The sequence below is a fragment of the Schistocerca gregaria genome, chromosome 1 (genome assembly GCF_023897955.1).
Source record: "Schistocerca gregaria isolate iqSchGreg1 chromosome 1, iqSchGreg1.2, whole genome shotgun sequence".
NCBI lineage: Eukaryota > Metazoa > Arthropoda > Insecta > Orthoptera > Acrididae > Schistocerca > Schistocerca gregaria.
In genome coordinates this window covers 404,370,819-404,396,400 of record NC_064920.1, presented here as the reverse complement: position 1 = coordinate 404,396,400, position 25,582 = coordinate 404,370,819, and the positions used below count along the sequence as shown (strand labels likewise).

The 25,582-nt window shown below is 42.4% G+C and overlaps 1 protein-coding gene across 3 annotated transcripts in view; it reads right to left on the bottom strand.

The window, feature by feature from the left end:
* The window catches only part of LOC126347709 (DNA oxidative demethylase ALKBH2-like), a 182,178-nt gene extending 156,873 nt beyond the window's left edge, over nt 1-25,305 (bottom strand). For all 3 annotated transcript variants that reach the window (XM_050002299.1, XM_050002315.1, XM_050002307.1), the window contains exon 1: nt 25,221-25,305. In XM_050002299.1, the coding sequence (XP_049858256.1) occupies nt 25,221-25,288 (68 nt within the window). In that variant the 5' untranslated portion in view covers nt 25,289-25,305. The remainder of the gene's footprint in view (nt 1-25,220) is intronic.
* Between the last annotated feature and the right edge of the window lie 277 nt (nt 25,306-25,582).

The window sequence follows — 25,582 nt, the reverse complement described above, 5'->3', positions numbered from 1 at the left end:
AGAGTGGTATTAGTGTTGTCATCTGATATGTCATTTTGTTACATGCCCATGGATAGTGCGGTGGATGCAGCTTGTTGGAAAGACTTTGTCCCCAGACCGCCTACCAATCGGTCCCTAGTTTCTCGAGAATTTGTGACAGCTGCGAGGTTCATGGCTGGATTGAGTTTTCTCTGGATCAACGGCGGCCCTAACGTTGCATAAAAAGTGAGCCTGTGCTACCTCCGTTCCACTATTTATTTACGTGTACATTACACACACGCCGCAAGCAACCATACGATGCAAGGCAGAGGGTACTTTATACTATACTTAGTCACTGCCTTTCCCGCTCCAGTCGCAAATAGAGCTACGGGAAAAACGACTATCTTCACGTCTTCGTACAAACCGTAATTTCGTGGTCCCTTAAGCGAAACATACGTTGGCGGCAGTAGGACTGCTCAGCAGTTACCGGAAAATTCCGGTTTTCTAAATTTCGTCAATTGTGTTTAGGATAAAAACGTGGTCTTCCCTCCAGGGCTTCCCATTTAAGGTCACGAAGCATCCCTGTTATACTCGCTTGATGATCGAAGCTACCGGTAACAAATCTAGCAGCCCGCCTCTGAATTGCCTAGATGTCTTCCTTTAAATCGATCAGGTAGGGATCCCAAACAGTCAAGTAGTGCTCACTCAAGAATGGGTTGCACTAGCATCCTATAAGCAGTCTCCTGTGTAGATAAATCGCGGTTTCCTAAATCTCTCCTTCCCTACTACCGACCTTACCCGCTCGTTCCTTTTCACATCGCTTTGCAACGTTATGCCTAGAAATCTGACTGACGTGACTGCATTCGAACATGAAAGGATTGTTTTTTCCTACTGATCTGCATGAACTTATTTCTCTAAATTTACATCAAGCTGCCATTCATTACAACAAATAGAAATTCTGTCTAAATCATCCTGTATCCTTCTACAGTCACTCATCGACGGCACTTTTCCATACACTAAAGTATCATCAGCAAACACTTCCAAGTTGCTGCTCGCCCTATCCGTCAGATCATTTATATGTATAAAAAAAATAAGAACTGCCCATGCACACTGCCCTGGGGCAATCCTGACGATGCTCTTGTCTGATGGAAACTCTGCCCTCTAGGACAACATAATGTGTTCTGTTATTTAAGAAGTTTTCGATACACTTATCTGGATTCCCATACCTTATGTTTGTACCTTCGTTAACAGTCTGCAGTGGTACACCGTGTCAAATGGTTTTCGGGAATCTCTGAATATTGAACCTCTCTGTTGCCCTTCGTCCATCGTTATCAGGATATCTAACGAGAAAGTGCAAGTTTCGTACCCGACGCTCTCCGTGGTGATTAGTGGATAGAAACTTTTTACTCTTTTGGAACTTACAATACGACCAAGAATTTTGCAGCAAATCAGGGATAAGGATATTCGTCTGTAATATTGGTGGTCCGTTCATTTTGTATAACTGTTACGTGGTGGCTACAACCCAGGGTCCAATCTGGTGGATGGTAATGCTCCAAGCACACGCATCTGGCTTGCTGGACTGGAATTTTACGTGTCTACATTGTGCAACTTGTAGCATTGCCTTAATTCAGGTTGGATATTTATGGGTCGAATTCCTACAACACTCACCACTGCCACTTCCCATAGGGCGCTTGTCCCTCACTCGGAGGCTTTATTGTAGCCTACACTGGTCAGTGTGAGCCATAATATGGACCACTGTTGGACATTCTAAATTACTGTGTGACGGTATCAAATATTGTCCAGAGGTTCTCTCGGCCATCGACAGGTGCCCCACACTGCTCAAAACTGCAACGGCGTTGGTGCACCAGTGGTAAAACCTGTGACACTTTGGTGCCGTTGGAATCTCCTGGTAACCCTGTTGTCACTACATCTTCCCATGCGCAACATATGACAGGTTTGTTTTCACGGGACAGTGAATGGCAGACAGTTATGGGTTTGAGTATGTACTGGAGGCGGGTAAAAGTGGAAAAGTGGCCGCACGGCTGGCTCCATAGGCCTTAGTAACAGGTACGAGGTAGCTAGTGTTGGTAATACGAGCCAGCACGGGATGCCACTCCTGTCCGGCGAGGGCCGATTTCCCACCCAGGGTACAGTGGTCGTTAGGATCTTCAAAGCTAGGAGGTAATGGGCCCCCTTAGCCGCGAAATAGCAGGCAGGTGGGGAAAGAATGCCACTTTATACTCAATATGTTTCTCAGGAGGTCTCGTCCGAGATATGGAAGAAGCTCCGACAGCGGCTATCTAACACACTGAGCGCAACAGGCTGCAAATCGTGGCTCACGACGTCACGAATGACACTCTGCTGCTTGGTTCTGAAAACATCCTCGATTCCTTTCGGTGGTTGGCTGATTTCGTGAAGCCTAAGCTCACTATCTTTGATACGTTACACAGAGTTCAACGCAGCCTGGTTTTGAGCTAGGTGGTCGATCTAAACCAGAGGCTCTGACAATTCTACGGCGATATCGGGTGCGAATTTCCCGACCTCCGCTCCGCTGTCAAATGGAGAATTGTAGCCCCTCCCCCACCTCTCAACACACCAGACATCACTACACGCAGGAAAAGGATATCAGAATAGCGCAGTAAACGAAGGTGCACTTGTTAGGTTAGAGGACGTCTTCCTACCCCCCCCCCCCTCCCCTCCCCTCCCCCTGCTATCTGATGAACTGCCTGTCGAAATCGACCAGCCACATTATTCTCAGACAACGTGCGTCTTAAATAGGAAAGGTTAATATGACATCATTAAACTCTATTAGTAACGAGTAAGGTACCAGAATTAGCATAGCTTATTAAAGGTAATAGTCATCAGATAGTATTAGGAACAAAAAGTTGGTTGCAAATGGATATAAAATGCAACTAAATCCTAAAAACAGTTTGAAATATACATCATAAGGATAGGTTAGACGCCAGTTCTGGTTGCGTGGTTATTGTAATAAGACATTCGATAATGTCTATTGATGATCTTACGGATCCTGAATGTGAAATGATTAGTTATTTTATTGTGAAATATCAGGTACACCAAGGTCGCTTTTAAATCTCTCTATGGATTACCGATTTCGACAGATCTGTACTGTCATTATCAGACCTTGTGACACGTTAACAGCAGTTTATGATATTTACAAACTTGCAAGTCACATAATGATACGCGTTGTTTTACAATTAACGCACATCACTGTGTGTCTTGCCAGTTTGTAAAGATAATGAACCTTGTTAACGTCTTACAAGATCCATTGACGACAACACAGATCTGTCGAAACCGATAATCAATAAAAAGATTTACAAGGGATCTTGGTGTATCTGGTATTTTAGGATAGTGTAACAATTCAGATCGTCCCCCAGTTACTGACACAACGTTGCACATATTGGAAATAAGCTGGGAGAAATTAAAGCATCAAAGGTAGGTCAAACTTATAATCGAATGTTTTTATAGAGTGCCACCAGGAGCTGTAGTGGCAGACCGCGTAAGACAGAACTTACAGAATTTCGTGAATTAATGCCCCAATCACGCTACTGTAGTAGGGCGAGACTTCAATCTGTCACGTATAGGACAGGAGAGTCGTGTGATAGAACCTGTCGCCACAGACAGGGACTCATGTGATTTTATTGCGAATGTCTTGTCCGAAGAGCTGACAGAGAACCAACTCGTCTTCAACCGACTAGCAAGGAACAGACCTGAACTTTTCGAATCAGTTAAGGTAGAAGGAGGTATCAGTGACCATAATGCTGTGATAGCATCTATGACTACTGATGTTACGAATAGAAGGAAAATATTTTTGCTTATCAAGAGTGATAGCATATAAATTGCGAAGTATCTGAGTAGATAATATAAAATATAGTGTTGAGAGCGAAAATGTGGAGCACAAACATATAAAATTCAAAATAAACGTTCAATATGCCTTAGGCAACTATGTTCCGGGCAAGGTTTTAAGGGATGGGAGAGAACCATCGTGGTTTATTAATCGTTTTAGAAAGTCATTGCTTAAGTAAAGAGTATCTAAGAGAAGTGAAAACCCTGCTGACGACAGCTGAACAAAGCAGAAACGAGACTAAGGAAGCGGTGAGAGAAGCATTCAGTGACACTGAAAGTAATATTTCGCCATTCAGTGACACTGAAAGTAATATTTCGCCATTCAGTGTGACTAAAAATCCTACGAACTTTTAGTCTTGCGTAAAATCAACAAACGTATCGAAATCGACCATTCAGTCTGGCACCGAAACGGAATATGACAGAAAGCTGATATACTGATTTCGGTTTTCTTAAGCTGTTTCACAACGGAAGATCGTAATAAGTCTCCTTTCAATATTCGCACGAACCTCGAAGTGGCAGATATTGAGATAACTATCGCGGGAAAGAAAAACTACGAAAGCTTTTTTGTGGAAAGGCTTCACGACCAGAAGAGATACCTCTAAGATTCTACAGAGATTATGCGAAAGAATTTGCTCCCTTTCCAGCAACATTTGTTGCATGTCGCTGGAGCAACGAAGGATACCTAGCGTCTAGAAAAACGTGGAGATCATTCCAGTCTTTAAGAAGGGTCCTAGGACAGATACACACAATTATACCCCTTTATCATTGACATCAGTCTGTTGCAGATTTATGGAACATGTTTTACGCACACATCTTAAGACGTTTTCGGAGAACTAAAATCTTCTGTGTCAAGTCTACATGGATTCCGCAAAAAGAGAGATCTTGCGAAATTCTACTCTGCTCCATTCCTCCACGAAATCCAGAGCCCGACAGACATCGGCACTCTGGTGCCTTGCTGCTTGACTTCAGGAATCATTTGACACTCTCCCAAAGTGTGACGCGCTTACCGAATGTCGGAGCAGGTTTGCGAGTGGATTCACGATTTCCATGCAGATAGAACTTAACATGTCACTCTTAACAGAATAAAATCGACAGATGTAAAGATAGCTTCAGTAGTACTCTAAGGAAGTGTAATAGAACCGTTACTGTTTTTTTTATATGATCCAGGGGATAGGTCGGGATCTATATGATGCAGCCTGCAGATTTTGATTTTGTAATAAGGTAGGACCTTCACAAGACTGTAGCGAATTACAGGAATACCTGCTGAAGATTGATTAATGGGGCAGGCACTGCCAGTTGACTCTGAACGTAAATAAATGTAATATAGTGCGCATACATGGCAGAAGAAATCCACAACTGTACAATTACACTACCGGTGATAAACTGTTGAAATCAGTAAGTACCGTAAAATAGCTAGAAGTAGCCATTCTGAACGACCTAAAGAGCAATGTCGGTATAAAACTAATTGCAGGAAGATGCAGGTGCAAGACTAAGATTTATAAGGAGAATCTTAAGGAGATGTAATTCATCCATAAGAGAAGTGGCTTACAAAACTCTTGTTCGACTGACACTTGAGTAATCCTTATCAACCTGGGACCAGTACAAGGTTGGATTAGTGGTAGAAATAAATTAGATCTGCCGAAGAGCGTCGCGCTCCTACACAGGATTATGTAGCCGGCGCGAGAGCCTTACGGAGACACTGAAGAACCTCCAGTGGCAGATGCTACATGACAGGCGTTATTCATACGCCGAGATTTACTACTGAAATTCCGACACAGTACGTTACAGGAAGAGATGGACAGCATATTACTTCCTCCTACATACTGCTTATGCAAAAACAACGAGAAAACCTGAAGGGTGTTCACATAGTGCTACCAGAAGTACCCTCCATCACACACTACAGATCAGTGGTCGTCAGGCTGCGGCCCATATCAAGTATTCGAGCGGCTCGCGGTTCTCGTCAGCATTTTATAACACGCTTCTCCAAATTAACAGCAGAATCCAAAAACGTCAACTACTATTAACAGCTTACCTTTCTTGCTCAACAACAACAAACAAATATGCTTAAAGAGACAGTAGGGTTTTAAGACGTGCTTAATTTTAATTAATGTAGGTGAATACAGCCTCGAATTAAGTTTGTCGATTACCTCAAGTGCAGAGTGGTGAATAGCGCGACCCCTGTGCAGTTACTAGAAGAGAGAGGGGGAATATTTTATTGTCTTCCAATGCTGACAACCCACGAGCGTGCGCAACTCGCATTAGGTATATGCTATGACATAAATGTCAAACGGAAGTACCATGCTCTCGTCAATGGAGCTATATAGAGACAGTGATCTTCAAATGTGGTACATCACTATATGTTTGTAGCGGGTAATATGAAGTCAAATTAAGACTGTTGCGTAACAACGGAAAGAGTGGAAGGAAAAAAAAACATTCAACATATTTAGTAAACATCTGAGGCCATGTCTCATATTGCAGTTAGTGCTATTAATTAATATGAGGTAGTAATTTATTTAGGTATGTTAGCAATTAATAGCAAGATCGGGAGCGGAAGGTGTGATAGTGAGTGGACGGGAAAAGTGGCCACCGCATATTTTTTGCCCAGAGTAGCTCTGTCGCGTGACGAGAGGTGATCAGACTAGTTATAATATACATCGCATTGTTATAAGTGAGACTACAGAGGAAGCTTGCTCCGTTCTCTTTCAGTAAACTTTTTAAATTTTGAGTCGTTTCATACATAGTAAGTCATTTAATGTTTATTATTGTTACGTTTCCTGTATATATACCACGTAATCAAAAGTATCCGGACATCTGACTGAAAATGACAAGTTCGTGGCACCCTCCACTGGTAACGCTGGAATTCAATATGGTGTTGGCCCACCCTTAGCCTTGATGACAACTTCCATTCTCGCATGCATACGTTCAGTGCTGTGCTGGAAGGTTTCTTGGGGAATGGCAGCCCACTCTTGACGGAGTGCTGCACTGAGGAGAAGTATCGATGTAGGTCGATGAGGCCTGGCACGAAGTCGGTGTTCCAAAACATCCCAAACGTGTTTTGTAGAATTCAGGTCATGACTCTCTGCAGAGCAGTCCATTACAGGGATGTTAGTGTCGTGTAACCACTCCGCCACAGGCCGTGAGTTATGAACAGGTGCTCGGTCGTGTTGAAAGATGCTATCGCCATCCCCGAATTTGTCTTCAACAATGGCAAGCAAGAAAGTGCTTCAATCATCATTGTAGGTCTTTGCTGTGATAGTGCCACACCAAACAACAAGGGGTGCAAGCCCCCGCCATGAAAAAAAAAACAACCACACCGTAACACCACCACCTCCGAATTTTGCGGTTGGCACTACACACGCTGGCAGATGACGTTCACCGGACATTCGCCACACCCACACCCTGCCATCGGATTGCCACATTGTGTACTGTGATTCGTCACTCCACATTACTTTTTTCCGCTGTTCAATCGTCCAATGTTTGCGCTTCTTACACCAAGCGAGGTGTCGTTTGGCATTTACCGGCGTGATGTGTGGCTTATGAGTAGCCGCTAGACCATGAAATACAAGTTCTCACCTCCCGCCTAACTCAAAAACGGTTCAAATGGCTACGAACACTATGGGACTTAACTTCTAAGGTCATCAGTCCCCTAGAACGTAGAACTATTTAAGCCTAACTAACCTAAGGACACAACACACATCCATGCCCGAGGAGGATTCGAACCTGCGACCGTAGCGGTCGCGTGGTTCCTGACTGTAGCGCCTAGAACCGCTCGGCCACCCTGGCCGGCCGGCCGCCCGCGTAGCTGTCATAGTACTTGCAGTGGACCCTGATGCAGATTGGAATTCCTGTGCTGAAATCTCGCGTACAGACGTATGACAAGTGACACCCAATCACCTGATCACATTCGAAGTCCTTGAGTTCCGCGGAGCGCCCCATTGTGCTCTCATGATGTCTAATGACTACTGAGGTCGCTAATGTGGAGTACCTGACAGCATAACGCACCTAACATCAGAAACGTATGTTTTTGATGGTGTCAGGATATTGATCACATAGTGTACATGTACCCGCTGATTTTATAAAAGAGGTGAGCTCTTATCTATCTCTACATGTACAAGGATGTTGCAGTTTACTTTCATAATTCATTATACGGTATTAGCGATACTTTTGGGTTTTGGTATGTGTGCTTATGCTGTGGTATTTTGTGGATTTTGTGTCGTGTTAGTATTTGATTATTTTATTTGCCATTCCTTTGCAATGTTCATAATTATTTATTGTGTGCTGGATTGTAGGTATGTTGTTATGTGCCCAGCTTCTTATTGTAAAACTGAAGATATTCTGCAGGGCCAAGTATTTTACTGTTTGTTCTGTTGTACTAGATATTAAATTTTGCATACTTGTGCATCGAGTACTGGCTATTTTAGCTGTGTTTGACCTTATTCATCCATTCTCTTTTGTTGAGTTTAATTGCTAATAAATGTGTTTATAGAAAGATTTACGCTCACTCAACCCCGAGTCACTTTCCATTCCCACAGTTTCCTGAGCAGCACTATTATACAGTGAGGTGACAGAAGTCACGAGATACCTCCCAATATCGTGTCTGATGTCTTTTGCCCGACGTAGTAGAGCAACTTGACGTGGCATTGACTCAACAAATAGTTGGAAGTCCCTGCAGAAATATTGAGCCATATTGCCACTATAACCGTCCATAATTGCGGAAGTGTTGCGGGTGCTAGATTTTGTGAACTAACTGACCTCTCGTTTTTGTCCCGTAAATGTTTGGTGGGATTCATATGGGGCGATCAGGGTGGCCCAATTATTCGTACGAATGGTCCAAAATGTACTTTAAATCAGCTGTTAATAATTGTGGCCCGGTGGCATGGTGCATTGTCATCTATGAAAATTACATCGTTGTTTGGGAACTAAGTCTATGAACGACTTCAAATGATGTCCAAGTAGCCGAACATAAACATTTTCAGTCAACGATCGGTTCATTTGGACCAGGGGACCCTGTCCATTCCACGTAAACATGGTCCACACCACTATGGAGACACCAGCAGTTTGCACAGTGCCTTGTTGACAACCTGGGTCCGTGGCTTCGTGGGGTCTGCGCCACACTTGAACCTTACCATCAGCTCTTAGTAACTGAAATCGGGACTCATCTGACCAGGCCATTGATTTACAGTTGTCTAGGGTCCAACAGATGTCACGAGCCCAGGAGAGGCGCTGCAGGAGATGTCTTACTGTTAGCAAACACTTTCACGTGGAGCCTCTGGTGCCTTAGTTCATTAACGCCAGATTTTGCCTACCGATTGCGTTCGTCATGTGTCCCACATTGATTTCTGTGGTTATTTCTCTCAGAGTCTTAGTTTCCGTCGTGCGGCTATAATCACGTCCGAAAATTGTTCGGATCACTTTCACAATTGACAGCTCCGCCAATGCATTGCATTTTTATACTTTGTGTATGCGGTACTATCACCACCTGTATATGTGCATATTGCTATCGCAAGAGTTTTGTCACCAAAGTGTATTGTCTGCTAAATCACGAAAATACAGCAAATAGCAAGATTCCCACAATTCCCTTGGACACGCCTAAAATTACTTTTACTTTATGTGTCAGGTGACCCATGCGACACTTACTTCTATCGAAATTGTTGAGATAATGATAGTTGGTGACAATGACAAATATGTCAGTCGTTTCGGAACTTACATTCGTTTAAAAACGTCAACTTGTACAACTGACAAATATAGTGGACTTCTGCATTGGTCACTGGTATTATCTGTGAGAAAACTCTATATAAATTATCCACTTAGTATGTACTTTATAACAAATAAAATGGTATTTGTAATAGGATAATATGAAAAGAGAGCCTCCCGTTCGTGATTAATACGTCAGCTTCGTAAAATGTAGGTATGAACCTGGGTATCCACGATGCCTCTTTGCCTATGATAGTTGAAGACTCTTTCACGTTAAAATTGTTAACGAATATATTTAGCGCAAAATCGGCATTCAATGTCAGCAGCCGGTTGAGAAACCTTTATAATCATTCTTCATTCAGCCCTGCACGATTAGTATGTGTTGATAAAAAGGGCTGTTCACTTGAGAAATAATCTCTATGATGATTAAGCTTCAACGCGAACCTTTTGAATCAGGGAAAAAGGAAGTATTTTAGCAGCGACTGCAATAGAGTTCGTAGTTCCTGTAGCGACAGCGAGCTAAAATATGTAATATTTTCATAAGGATACTTTAAGCCGATTAGCTCGAATCCTCAACAGCAGCAGGAAAAACTAAACAATATTAGGACGTAAAATGCCGTTTTTACAGGGAAAAAAAAACAGTTGCGGGAGAAATACCTGTTCTAGAATAGTCTTCGTTACCGAAATCTAAAATAAATCAGCTTAAACAAACCATTTTCTAGTGCAGAAACCATGCTTGCCCAGCAGCGTTTATTTGAGAGAACAGATCAAAAGTTCTCTCTTGCACTGTAATCTTCAGAAAAAGCTTGAAGTGTTCCTTTTGTTCCATCCCGGGGGTGGGTCGTGTCTTGTTAAGCCCTCCTCGTGTCCACCGCTAAAGGACAGGTTCTTTCAGCAGTGTGCGGCAGACGAGACCGATTACACCCAGCTGATTCACTCGGAAACGTTTTCTCTGCTGATCCAGATTATTTCTCCATTCTGCTACACTCGTGACATTATTGTAAATAATGGGATCGCCATCCTCGGTCTGATCCGCGAAACAGGGGTAAACTTCTCATCACTGCACAAGTCAGTAATTCAAAGCCATGTAGCTGTGTAACAAATGTCAGGTAGACACTGAGATCCGACGACTGGCCTGCCGGCGGTTCACACACTGCCTCCAGATGGCTCCTAGCGACTTCCGCCGATAACCACCTCAACAACAAAACGAACACAGTTCAAAGTTAATAGGGAAATAGTCACATATGAACACCACACTCAAGTTTCCATGGAAACAAATAGAATTTGCTTCTCCTTTCTATAATACTTTACGCACTGATGTTTTCTGTCGTCTGATTACTGTCTCATTCTGCATTTCGATTCTGGTAAAATACGGGATAAATATTTCACCATATACCGTAGACTTTACGAAGACACTGTGTTTCTAATCATAAGCAGGAAATACCACTATTTTTAAGGTCCACTGAGGCATTAAGATAATTTGATGGAATTTGGGCGAATTATTTCTCTCTAGTGCGAATTGGAATCTAAGCGAATTCAGCACGACTGATCTGGAAATGAATTTCATTAATTGTTTAGAAAGACATTCCTCAAGTAGAACAGCTATTGTCAATAACCGCAGGAGATGGAACGGCGTTGTGGAATGCTCTTGGGGAGAAGACTAACGAATTGTATTATATAAATGAGGATGTCTATTATCAACGAGTTCTTTTCTGGTGATGCGTTTTTAACAAACTCTGTTGCGATAATTCTCTCAGCAAAGGATAGTGTCGTCGGAAAGATGGGACACAGCGCTCTTGAGAACTCAACCACTTGCTACACGTGGGGAAAAAAGTCACTCTAAGATTAGTTCACCATATCAAAGAAAATCCGAATAATCCGTACGAATTGCGAGCTCTTGCCGTCAAACCTGTCTCGTGACGATTCATTCTAACTAAGAAATTAAGTAGCGGACGATGGAAAAATCCTAACCTGGGTGGATAGTCGTCCTTCCAAAAATGAATTTGAAATCTGTGAAACATGCAAAATTTGGCTACGTAAATCCCTTGATAACTGAATTAAATTACTGCAGGGATAACTTACATTATAAGACGAAACGACTAACCGGAATCCCTACCAAAATGTTTCATCTTAAGTGCGCTCAAAAGCAGAACATCTTAAAAAATTGAAACTTCCTGGCAGATTAAAACTGTATGCAGGACAGAGACTCGAACTCGCGAAAGGCAAAGGTCCCGAGTTCGAGTCTCGGTCGGGCACACAGTTTTAATCTGCCAGGAAGTTTCATATCAGCGCACACTCCGCTGCAGAGTGAAAATCTCATTCTGGATCTTAAAATATTGTCAAAACTTGACTAAGAAAATTCCTAAAATTTTCCAGAAGCTGCGGTCTGGTGCAACATCCCAATCGTCACGAAATGACACGCGGTGCCAGACACTTTATCCAGTCGGTTGGATGCTAAAAGCGCCAGTGCCCGTTGCTCTAGCCTCCAACCAGTCTACTGTGGAAAATTTGAACAAAGTTTCGTTGGAAATTTTCACTGCTACCGCACTAGCCTGCATGACCAATCACAACCGCACATGCATTTTCAATCATCCACACATTCATACATCACAGAGCTATCCATTGTTAGGGTTATGTATAAGGGCTGACATAGGATGCTGACATAAAATAAAAAGGAAATAAAATCAATGTTGGTTTCCTACGCAGTCCTCCTCACAGGCATGACCGTATACTAAGCAAGCAGCAGAAGAGCAACCTGCTGAACTACATAAAGCCAAGTTAATCGTTACAAATAATAATTTCATGAAAATTGACTGAAACAGGCACCATTCACCATCTCATCAGTAGGCACTATCGCTGCGCAAGATACTTGTCTCCACGCTCTACTATGAGGTCGCTTCCTACGCAGCTGCACGTGCCCTTTGAATAAAAACGACGCTCACCGATAACACCGAAAAACATATTCCCACTACCAAGCATGGCAATTGTGATTCTAATAGCCTTTCAGTGTTTGAAAAGCAAATTTGTTGATCATGAAAGATCACAACATCGTATTTCAGAAAGTAAAACACTTTTCCTACTCTATCCCACAGGGTCCATTTCTTCCCTCCTACCACTCCGAGGGGTGTCGGCTGACTACCAGTTTTGCGAACATCTAATCGTTGCTCGAAATTTAGTATTTATCCCTTTTAGCGAGTCTCCGCAAGAAAATTAGGCATTTTCACTGGCCAGTTCCTGTTGGAAAATTTCTAGAAGTTGCTGCCTCCTTACACAACCTACAGAAGTGTATTTCCACCAGATGCAGGAATACAGTGGCTGTTAAGGGAAAATTACTCGTCCTTGAAAACAGCGTAGTACGCACAGATCACTACCCATTTAGGAGTGTTAAGGAAAGACGGACTCACTGAGCAGAAACTGACCCTGGCGACCATGGTAGCGAATAGTACGAGCACTCTGAGATGACCATGATTTATGTCAAAAGGTGCACCTACCTCGATATATAGGGTATTCCACAGTTTATCTAGTGGCTGCAGGGGGGACTTACCAGATCAAATTTCAGATAGGAACCGAAGTCCGGAAACGTTACCCAACAAAGCTGCAGGGTGCCAAAGCTAAAGGCGCCGGTGCCTGTAAATGTAAGTATGTAAATCGTGATTCTATGATGATATTACAAACTTTCTATGAAGACGGGTGAATAAAACTGAGGTAAGGGTCCCTGTATCGTAAACAAACGAGTCGAAAGTTGTAAGCCAAAACCGTTCCGATACCTCTGACAGTACAATACATGTACTGATAGTGTTGTTGCTTAGATTGTAGGGTATACAGCTTTCAGTAGTGGTAGCATGGACCAAAAGAAGAAAAAATTTCTAGTAAACATGGGCTCTAAAATGGATCCTTAAGAGCTGTGATCACTTATTCAGTAGATGAGATCAACAAGAGCTAATAGCTTGTGAGCCATGCATTTTACAGATCATGTTTACTAGGCATTTATTCTTGTTTTGGTCCATACTGCTACCTATGGACGTTGCATGTCCTACATTCTTAGCAAGAACAGTATCTGTACATGTATTCCACTGAGAACGGTTTTCTCTTACACATTTCGACTCGTTCGCTTCCGGTACGGGGACTCTTATCTCAAACTCCTGGATTTATCTTTCTCCATCATCCTTGGAAGTTTGTAATATCATGGAATCACCCTGAATATTAATACATTTACTGGCACCGGCGCCTATAACTTTGACACACTATAACATCGTTGGATGAGTTTCTGGACATGGGTTCCTAGGTAAAACTTTATCTACTAAGTCCCCTCTACAACTTTTAGAAGGGTGAAACATGAATTGTGAAACACCCTGTATAATAAAAACCACTAATGTATACAGGGTGGGTAGAAACCGTAAAAAAATGTAAGGGTGTCGCAAGACAGATTGGTTGTCCTGAGAGATAATTGTTAAGGGAAAAAAATCGATATGTTGCGCCATTTAGGAGTTAATTAGCATTGACGTTAGCCAGTCAATCTGCAGCTCGCGTAAATTCAAACGACCTGACAGATACAATGAGTGTCAGTTATTCTAATAACATAAATGATAGCGCACGTGACTGCTCCTCCTTTGGCTCGGATTCGACCCTTACTATGGTTCCATATCCCATTTCTGTATCGCTCTCTTGTTCGGTTTTAGGAAACCAAATGAACACTTTTGTCGACGCCATCTTTGACAGACGCTTGAATTTTCGTGCGTAACGGTCTAATTGGCTAACTTCAGTGTCAACGTATCTAATATTTCTTTCAGAAATTCTCAACACAGCCTATCCCTCAACACCCTTACAAGATTTTCAGACTGTTTCTGTCACTTTGTATACAAAGCGGGGACAAAATTATGGGAACACCAAAACTCACAACATACTACCCTGCCTAATACAGTGTAAGAAAACAGTTGACTGACTTTCAAAACAACTTCTAGGTTCAAATGTGTGTGAAATCTTATGGGACTTAACTGCTAAGGTCATGAGTCCCTAAGCTTACACACTACTTAACCTAAATCATCCTAAGGACACACACACACACACACACACACACACACACACACACACACACACACGTACGTACACGTACACACCCTCCGCCGGGACCAGCCTCTCAGTCTATGACTGCAGCGCCTTAAACCGCTCGGCTAATGCCGCGCGGCACTTCCATTCTTCGAATGGATAAATACAGGTAGGTCCTGTATGGTTTTCGTAGGAATCTTATGTCTTTCTCCCTCCAAAAAAGGAGCAAGTTCAGGTAAGGATGATAGTGATGGATAGCGATCACGCACACTTAAAAGTAGATCACAAAGGCTCATTAATATTGGGATCTGGCGGCTATGGTAGTCAGTGGAGCTGCCACAATTCGCCCTCGTGTTCACAAAACCAGCCCAGGAGGCATCGTAAATCAGCATCACCACTGGGGAACAAACATTACACCATGGTATGAACCTCATCAGCCAAAATGGTCGCTTAATACTTGGCAGTAATGCAACCTTGCAGAGTAACCGTGGGGCCCAAGGAATACCACGACATGGCTCCAAAAAATCATCACTGAACCCCACGATGTTTCACTCTTGGGACCTAAACTCGGCCAGAAGTTGAAGACAGTATGGAAAAAACTCATTCGACCGAGCGACTTTCTTCAATTGCTCCATAGTCCTTGGCTTGTGCACCCGGTTTTCCTGCTACGGGCATTTGCACCACTGATAGGTGGTTTTAGAATTCTAGCTCACCCTGCAATTTTGTTGCTTTGGAGCTCTCTTCGTGTCGTTTTGATGCTGACAGGGTTCGGGAATGCGACATTCAGTTCTGCAGTGACTTTTACTGCTGTCGTCCTCTTATTTTTCGTCACATTCCTCTTCAATGAGGGTCTGTATCACTCAACATACTTTCGTCCACGTTGCAATTTAGTGGATGATATTTCCCCTTTCGCCTGTATTCAATGTACAGACTTCGATACGGCGCCTCTTTTAACACCAAACACGTAGACTTGATTGCGGAAGCACCCATCATATGGGCCCCAACAATTTGGCCACGTTCGAATGCACACATAACTGAACAGAACACTCTTCTGACCGTGACTGACACTTGCAACATACTGAGGCCGCTTTCGTCATCAAATACAACAGCGCAACCTGCATTTATGTTCAAGCATGCATTCCTCGCTGAGTTTCCATATTTTTGTCCAACCCTTTTACTGTGTCTAGTATTTGGGTATTTTACAGTTGTAAAATATCTAGGAATAAAAAACAAACCACTCCCACAATCGCAAATGTATGTTCTTTATGTTTTTCTTATATTTAGTTATTTGCTTGTTGTAGCCACAAACTAAAGTAAAGAAATGGGAATAGTTTGAAACAGTCTTCAAAATTCAACATTGAATACGAAAAGAAACGACAGGCGTGTTGTCTCAGTCACACGGTTTCAGTTCTCTAGTGTCTGGACAAATAGAGGATTATTATACAGTAACGTACATCACGAATTTGTAGACGTTAAAGCACTAACGTTTTATTTCATGACATTTGTCGTCGACTTTAAGATGATTTACGTTAACGCGGAAAAATTGTTCTCGCGACATCTCCCCCCTTAATTGGACTCTTAACGCCCCCCCCCCCCCCCTCTCTGGCCACTACAGCTGCTCCCGAAAGCACAGTACCGTGTCATTATTTCACCCAAAACTTCCGAAAATACGTAATGGTAGAGCGCAACATGGCTTGAAATGTGCGACGCGATTTCTGCCAATCAAAGGAGACAGTGTAAGCGGGGGAGAGAAAGGAAAAGTGTTCCTCTTGAGCTGTAGCCTGGGCACTACTTAGTGCAAGCCACGTCGCCCTTCCTCATGTTGTTTAGAGGGTCTCTAAGAAGACAACTTCTCGACATGCACATATGTGTCAGTTATAAAATTCAGGTATACAACTTACGACATATAGAGGAACAAATCAATAGCAGCCCGCAATGATAAAATACGTAACGGAACTAATTATCAGGACCTAATAAAATTTCTATACCAGTGGTTACCGGCAGTCTTATACGAATTTCCGAATTATTAAATGGTATAATCCTTTTGCTTCCAAAGGATACATGGAGTATCTAACTATGAAAACAAACTTCAACGAAATGCTCCTATTTCCTCCGAAACTGTGAGAAATAAGCCATTACCACCGTAACGAACAAACTGTTGGACCAGAACTTTAATGTTCACCTAATCGCAAAGAGATTAACCACCGTAATATGTTAGCACGTATAATAATTAAGCGTACATTCTCAAACTACAATTTTTTTATGCGCGGCCATCCAGTTAAGTTTTCCGTGATTTCACTAAATGTCGGGATGGTTCCTCTGAAAGGGAACGGTCGATTTTCTTGCCCCTCCCTCCCTAACCCGTGCTTTTGCTCTGTCTCTAATGACCTCGTTGTAGACGGGATGTTAAACCCCGATATTTCTTCCTTTTTGACAGGATTTTAAGTAATATAATTCGTTAGAGTTCAACACAGCGTTTGAGAAACAGCGATCAAATAATGCGGAAGTCCTTCGGATTTTCTAAAATCATTGAGGGAAGTGGCAATCTAAAGACGAAGTTGGTTTGTAGAAAGTGTGGAGATTCTCGCACAATTAGCGTAATAGTTCATGCACCCAAGATGCCGACATAAAGAACGGAAAAGAAACGGAGGATCCATTACATGACCATCCATTTGACTTTAGGAGAGGTAAAGGTACGAGAATGGTAGTTCTGATGTTGCGCTTGACAATGGAAGCAAGACTTTAAAAAATGAGAAACAGCGGAAATTAAAATAGCGATAAACATAAAATCAGAATTGATCTTACGGAATTCTGCTAACATGGAAGAAAAATAACCCATGACGGACGGGCGTATGACATAAAAAGCAGAACAGCACTGACAGAGGGCGTTCCTGGCTAGGAGAAAACTACTAGTATCAAACACAGGCATTAATTTGAGGAAGGAATTTCTGAGAATTTACATTTCTGGCACACCATTCTATGGAAATGAATAATGAACTGTGGGAAAAGCGCCGGCCGTAGTCTGCCTAGGCGCTTTAGTCTGGAACCACGCGACCGCTACGGTCGCAGGTTCGAATCCTGCCTCGGGCATGGATGTGTGTGATGTCCTTAGGTTAGTTAGGTGTAAGTAGTTCTAGGGGACTGATGACCTTCGATGTTAAGTCCCACAGTGCTCAGAGCCATTTGAACCATTTTTTTTGTGGGAAAAGCTGAGAGAGAATCGAAGCAATTGAGATGTGGTGCTATAGAAAGACGCTGAAAATTACATGGAGTAATAAATGCCGAGGCTCTCAGCAGACTCGGCGAGAAGAGGAACATGTGAAAAAGAATGGCAGGAAGGACCAGAACAACAGGACATCACGTAGTAACCTACATGGTAGTTGAGGAAGCTGTAGAGTAAAAACCGTAGGGAAAAACAGAAATTGGAAAATGACATCTAGCAAAAACACTCAGCACGTAGAGCGAAAGTGCTACTCCGAGGTGAAGAGGCAGGGATAGGAATTCGTGGTGCGCCACATCAGACCAGTCAGAAAGCTGATGGAAGAAACAAAAATTAGATAATCATCAAACATGGTGTGAATAAATTGAACTAGGAGTAAAGAAGAAATTTCCATGCTGTTGTTGGAAGAACAATTAGCCGGTTGTCTGAAGCTTCCTGTTGAGCTTTAGCTCTGCACATTGTTGGGGTAGGAATGAACCCTAGTCATGTTGAAGAAACCATGAAAAACTACTCAAAATGCGTATTGGAAGAGCATAAAGCAGCCTTTTTCTAGCTCTATTCCTTTAAAACTTACCAGCTCTTCTTGCTCGCATTTTGCAAGATGCGGCAGTGGCTGTCAGTGCTCTCACTGGTGCGATTGCTTACAATGAATCGACACGGTCGTGTCACTAAGAAAGACTGTGGGGGCAACACAGTGTCAGGTCAAGTTAAGTGAAGGCGCAGCAAGGCAGTCAGCTCCCAAGTTCATCTAGAAATCTAAAATTTTGTTCTAAAGTTAAAACGTCAAAATCTGAGTAAAGTGCTTTTAACAAGACTGTGTCCGTGAAAAAATATTGCAGTTTAAGAGAAAAAACAGGATTACGTCTTTCACAACCAATTTTTTTAGCATAAAACACGAGTATGCTTAGAAATGAAATCTACCGACTAAGTAGTGTCGAGAATAGGACGCGAGTGGGATGTACAGAGGGGATCTGCTTGAAGAGCGGCCTCGGTCTGCCACCAAAGAAGAAAAAGACGAGGACGAACAGAGCAGCTCTGGAAAGAACTGACGCCGGCGAAACTCCGCTAACAGGGAAAGCCTTCTAATTAATGAATCACAAAGGCAGCATTACCTTGATGCTTTATGCTCTGATTATTGCAACACTGTTCAAGTACATAAGGTTGTCAACAAAACTGTAAAAAGATAGAGCCATGCAGTACGATGCATGGCATAAACTGTATGTGTGGAGATTAACATGTAGTGGTATCGTGACAGTTACATAACTGTTTAGTCAGGGTTTCACAAATATTGGCCGTCACTATATCAAATATCGAAACATACATGTCGCAAGTCACTTGGAGCTTTCAACTCCCAATCGCCAATCCAAGATACGGTACATCACATCCTGTCATCGCTTATGGGGCGAATGAACAATTATTTTCTGTGCATTTTCATACGGTCCCCTATTCATACTATCCACACGTCAAATTTACAGTGGAGCATTATTTTGATCTGTAAGACTAACATCCTAAATTTTTCGTGAAAGAAATTTTGCTTGTTACCCAATGATTCCCACAATTTGCCCTAAAAATCTGTAACACTTTTATACAGACTAAACCAACTGAATGGAGCGCTGTGTTCGTCAGAACTCCTACTTCCTTCATGACAGCTAGAATAGCCTACACGTTAGAGCAATACTGCACAATACTTACAGCAGGATGTGATGGCGCTTATTGTTATAACAGCATTAGAATATGTTTCACGATAATGCAAAAGATGCTGTTCTCGTTATTGGTCTGTAATTTTGTCTATTTTTTATTTATTTTATAAAACCAGGTGCTGAAAAGTAGGAAGGTCATTGTTTCTACCACTGACTTGCAGAATGTGGGTTCAAGTCGACAATAACCCTCTAGCATGTCACCATTATAAAACCTGGAGATCGGCCAGCAAAAAATCTTCCACGGGGTCTCATCTCTTGGAGACAAATAAAATTGCAAGTATGTTTTGGAAGAGTAGACATTTTTTTACCTAGATGTTCCACTTCATTAGTAGGGAGAAAGGGAAAAATCTCTGGGTGGATATTACAAGAACGGCATAGTCAGTTATATCAAAGCAAATACTTTGGTCTGATATGGAACAATTTTTTTTTAATATAACTTACGTCGTCCTTTCCGCCCATTGCATCCTATAAGATAATAGAACAAATATTGAATTTAATTGCTGAAAGGAGAATATAAAATTAAAGAGACCTTTGGAGAAAAGAGAACCACTTGTATGAATATCAAGAGCTCAGAAGGAAACCCAGTTCTAAGCAAAGAAGGGAAAGCAGAAAGGTGGAAGGAGTATATAGAGGATCTATACAAGGGCGACGTACTTGAGGACAACATTATGGAAATGGAAGAGGATGTAGAAGATGAAATGGGAGATACGATACTGCGTGAAGAGTTTGACAGAGCACTGAAAGACCTGAGTCGAAACAAGGCCCCCGGAGTAGACAACATTCCACTGGAACTACTGACGGCCTTGGGAGAGCCAGTCCTGACAAAACTCTACTACCTGGTGAGCAAGATGTATGAGACAGGCGAAATACCCTCAGACTTCAAGAAGAATATAATAATTCCAATCCCAAAGAAAGCAGGTGTTGACAGATGTGAAAATTACCGAGCAATCAGTTTAATAAGCCACAGCTGCAAAATACTAACACGAATTATTTACAGACGAATGGAAAAACTAGTAGAAGCTGACCTCGGGGAAGATCAGTTTGGATTCCGTAGAAATACTGGAACACGTGAGGCAATACTGACATTACGACTTATCTTAGAAGCTAGATTAAGGAAGGGCAAACCTACGTTTCTAGCATTTGTAGACTTGGAGAAAGCTTTTGACAATGTTGCCTGGAATACTCTCTTTCAAATTCTAAAGGTGGCAGGGGAAAAATACAGGGAGCGAAGGGCTGTTTGCCATTTGTGCAGAAGCCAGATGGCAATTCTAAGAGTCAAGGGACATGAAAGGGAAGCAGTGGTTGGGAAGGGAGTAAGACAGGGTTGTAGCCTCTCCCCGATGTTATTCAATCTGTATATTGAGCAAGCAGTAAAGGAAACAAAAGAAAAATTCGGAGTAGGTATTAAAATCCATGGAGAAGAAATAAAAACTTTAAGGTTTGCCGATGACATTGTAATTCTGTCAGAGACAGCAAAGGACTTGGAAGAGCAGTTGAACGGAATGGACAGTGTCTTGAAATGAGGTTGTAAGATGAACATCAACAAAAGCAAAACGAGGATAATGGAATGTAGTCGAATTAAGTCGGGTGATGCTGAGGGAATTAGACTAGGAAATGAGACACAAAGCAGTAAAGGAGTTTTGCTACTTAGGGAGTAAAATAACTGATGATGGTCGAAGTAGAGAGGATGTAAAATGTAGACTGGCAATGGCAAGGGAAGTTTTTCTGAGGAAGAGAAATTTGTTAACATCGAGTATAGATTTAAGTGTCAGGAAGTCGTTTCTGAAAGTATTTGTATGGAGTGTAGCCATGTATGGAAGTGAAACATGGACAATAAATAGTTTGGAGAAGAAGAGATTAGCAGCTTTCGAAATGTGGTGCTACAGAAGAATGCTGAAGATTAGATGGGTGGATCACATAACTAATGAAGTATTGAATAGGATTGGGGAGAAGAGGAGTTTGTGGCACAACTTGACCAGAAGAAGGGATCGGTTGGTAGGACTTGTTCTGAGGCATCAAGGGATCACCATTTTAGTACTGGAGGGCAGTGTGGAGGGTAAAAATCGTAGAGGGAGACCAAGAGATGAATGCACTAAGCAGATTCAGAAGGATGTAGGTTGCAGTAGGTACTGGGAGATGAAGGCTGCACAGGATAGAGTAGCATGGAGAGCTGCATCAAACCAGTCTCAGGACTAAAGACAACAACAACAGATAATAGTTATTGACACTCTCCTCTTACGCAGAACTGTATACAGATCTGCTCGGAAGACTCACTGTTAGCTTGAGAACGACATGGTCTCTCCGTGTGCCCCTTCCAGATCAGTCGCCCGTGGAGAAGGCACGTAGCCACGACCTCTCGCTCTCTCCGAGAACTTGAGAAGCCCGCCGGTCCCTCTGGACGCCGACTATTAGCTTCAACGATCACAGTACTACGAGGCCCTATCGCCATCGCTCTGCGAAAGCAGGGCGCTCTCAATTTCCACACCACCAGGACTAACTAGAGCACTCTATGAAAAAGTTATATTTCGTTCTTTAGTCGAATCAACGTCGTAGCTGCGGTTTGACTCGCTCTTGTCTGAATTACAGGCTCTCACTGAATCTGTTCTCAAATACAATCCTCTGTACGCTGCCGTCTCTGGGTTCGATTTCCCGCACTGTCATCAACAACCGAACCACCGTAATGTCCAGTAAAGTTCCACTAACGCCCCAAGGGGAAAAACGACCAACGATCCAAATCATTAACTCCCAACAAACAACTCTCTGAACTCTGGAACTTTCTTGTAATCTAATGTCTATCCCCAACTTACGGAATAACCAAGCTCATTAACTGAACATTACCGAGAATGAGACACTTATCTTCTCGCGAACTGCGACTGCCCTTAATACTCGTTCGAAATTACAAAACTCGTGAACTAATATTACTGTTACATCGACTAGTCCGGAGACAGTTTTGATGCAGTTCTCCGTGCTCTTTTATCCTGAGCAAGCTGTTGTTTCTTTATATTGTTACTGCAGTCAACATTCACTTGAACTTCCCGTCTTGCCTATATTGCTTACTGTAGCTCCTTAGTCTCGGTGCAATAACTTTAACAACCCCCCTTCCCCCTCACACGCTAGATGAATCCTTACCGATTTCACTGTCAGGATGTGCCTATATATGTGCCCTTGTGTCACCCAAGTTTCGCAGTAATACATCCTGTTCCATCCACTGACAAAACAACGTATTGATTCACTGCCAGATTTGGAGGCTGTTATGAATGCAAACAAGTCTATAAAAGCTTTCAGTTCAGGCACATCAACATCATGCACAAAAGATAGATTATGTCGAGAGCACTTATTTAACCGATTTTATTCATCAACTATAGAATCTTATGTAAAATACCGTTAGTAAAAATTAGACCCCATACTTGCTCAACATTTGGAGTACTACAAAGGGCATTAGCACTAAATTGCAGAGAAATCTGCAGCACTGTTACGTTATCCTGTTCTGTCATTTGTTTGGGATAGTGCTGTTCTCCATGTGAAGCAGTTTTCCTTGTCTAACAGTGGAAATCACACCGACAGGACTTTCTCAGATCATCTGTTTGTATCCTTTTCTATCTAATAATCTAGATTAACACTTATCGTCCAAACCTTCTGTAATAACTTTTTCCAAATGCATTTCGAAGTTCTGTTCATCTACTCAGAACTCTGAATAACAACTTGGTTGAAGTTTTACTGAATGAGATGGACATGGTTCAGACTCCATACTGCGCAAATTAATTACGAGACACTGTCAACATATTACACCATAATTATTGCAATAAACACAAGATGTTCATAAAAACGTACAACGAATAACAATCACACAACTAGTAGCTCCGAGACATGGCGACTTTACTGTGGATCTACTTAATGCGAAATAGTGCCATCAGCACTCCACCTTCGCAGCAAGCAGCCACCACTCCATTTGAAAGGTACACGGAGGAAACAGAGTGGATGTCCACCACAAAGTTCGGCAGTCGCCTCACAGACGTATGATATCAGTTAAGGCGCCACTTCGAAACTAATTCTTTCGACATCAGATGCATTACACTCCTTACCTTTGTTTTAATTTTGTTGATGTTCATTTTATAACAAACTATGTGCTCCTTTCAATCGATCCTCCACATCCTTTGCCGATTTAAATTTCCCCTGATCCTCAAAATGAAAAATGGCTTACTTCTGAAGAGCAGCTGGATTAGTGCGAGCTGATGTACCGGTACTTGCCAAAGTACTTACGATTCGACAGAAGAGGTAATGCGTTAATCGACACAGGGCACAGAAAAACATTTGTCGTAGAAGGCATAATCTGATTATTTTAACAGGCCTGTTCAAGGACAGTCACAGTTTGTAATATAGTAACTCGCAAATAGCTTCCGATATATTCTAGAGGCCTATAAGAATCATCGATGTGTATTAAAAACAAGATCTGATGATACACTACGAATCCTTCTGATGTAAAAAATATAGCACAATTTTCGATTGCATTACGATTAAAGCGACAATACTGTTCTCCCTCAAATTTATTCTGTTCACGAATATTTGTTTTTGCTTCTAGTCACAGAGCTGTTCTACAGCAGGGGTCATTACTGGAGGTTAGCTTTGCTGACTTCATTTAAAACAATAGTTTTCCTCTTTTCTTTCTGCTGTGTATAATGTGGCATCACGAGAAAAATTATAGGCTACATCATGTTCTTATGATCTATATTCCAAAAGCACTATCACGTTTATACATATCTACAGGAATAATAGTTTAATCCCCCTCCCCTATCCACATTGACATCATTACAGCCCCAATTGGACAAAGCAGCCTAAGAGGATTTTTCGTAACCTTGATTAAAAAGCCTTCCAAACATTTGTCTCAATCAGCCCTGCCGAAACCATAGAAAATCTGAATCAGACTGCATGTATTGGGATCACCAGCCCACCTATGAATAAGAACGAGTCAACCTTCACACTGACCAACTTTTCTCGGTTGTCCATGTTATTTTATTTTTAAATTGAGGTGCAGTTTAGGGCTGGTGTCTTTGAGTAACACTAAACAAACACCACTCATTCATGGCCACTGACAAAAGTATTACAGCTTCATAAGAATTTAGGAACAACAGTGACTGTCAAAAAACAGTAAGTGGAGTAACCTTCGTTATTTTCAAAGTGATTTCTTAAATGCTGTGTAGCGCAAATGTTTTGGAACTGCTATACAACGTCTTACATCAAACAATTTGGACTAATTACATGAATTAATGAAGATTTTAATCTGACTCCTCTGAAACAAACACAGAAATATAGTCCCTTTAAATGTCAGGTTGCAATTAGTTAGGGAACAGCGAAAACATGCAGATCTTGAAGGTAAAAATGTGGTCAGGTTGCAATTAAGTTAGGGAACAGCGAAAACATGCAGATCTTGAAGGTAAAAATGTGAACACCCATACTATTCATAACTGTAATCGATGGACATTCACTTATGTTTACTAAATTTGAGGAGCAGATATGTCTTCACCTGCTTTTAAGGAGCCATGAGCTCTTTTTATATACATAACCTTCACTGTGGCGATACCACATCTCGTAAATTTAATGGCAATGTGGAAAACCAGTAAGAACGACAGCTAACAGCAGAACGTGCACTATACTGTGTGTTTTCCATACAGAGGATCGTGATACGCTGGTGCCTGAAGCGATAGTAAACATACAGAAGAAGAGCCACAGTCCAGCTGTACCTGCACAGTTTGCTCGCCTCACCGTCTTCCTGCATAAGCGCCGGGTGTGACGCAGCTGGTGTAGCCATTTGCAGTGCTGCCCACTGGCGGGGAGACGGTGGTACCTCCCCTCCCCTCCCCCCCCCCCCCCCACCCATCCCCTCCCCGCCGCAGTCAACGGAAAACCTGTTCCTTCTGCGGCGTAGATTGCCCCACTCAGCTGGAGCCCCCGGGGGAAACACAGACAATAGCCGCGCCGCCTTGCTCTGCCCTTCTGCAGCTACCTGCGATACGACCGCGCAGCCCGAGCTCGGAAACACTTTTCACGTACAGTGCCTGACTGCCTGTTCTGCCAGGAGACTAGGAAGTACGAAATAACAAAC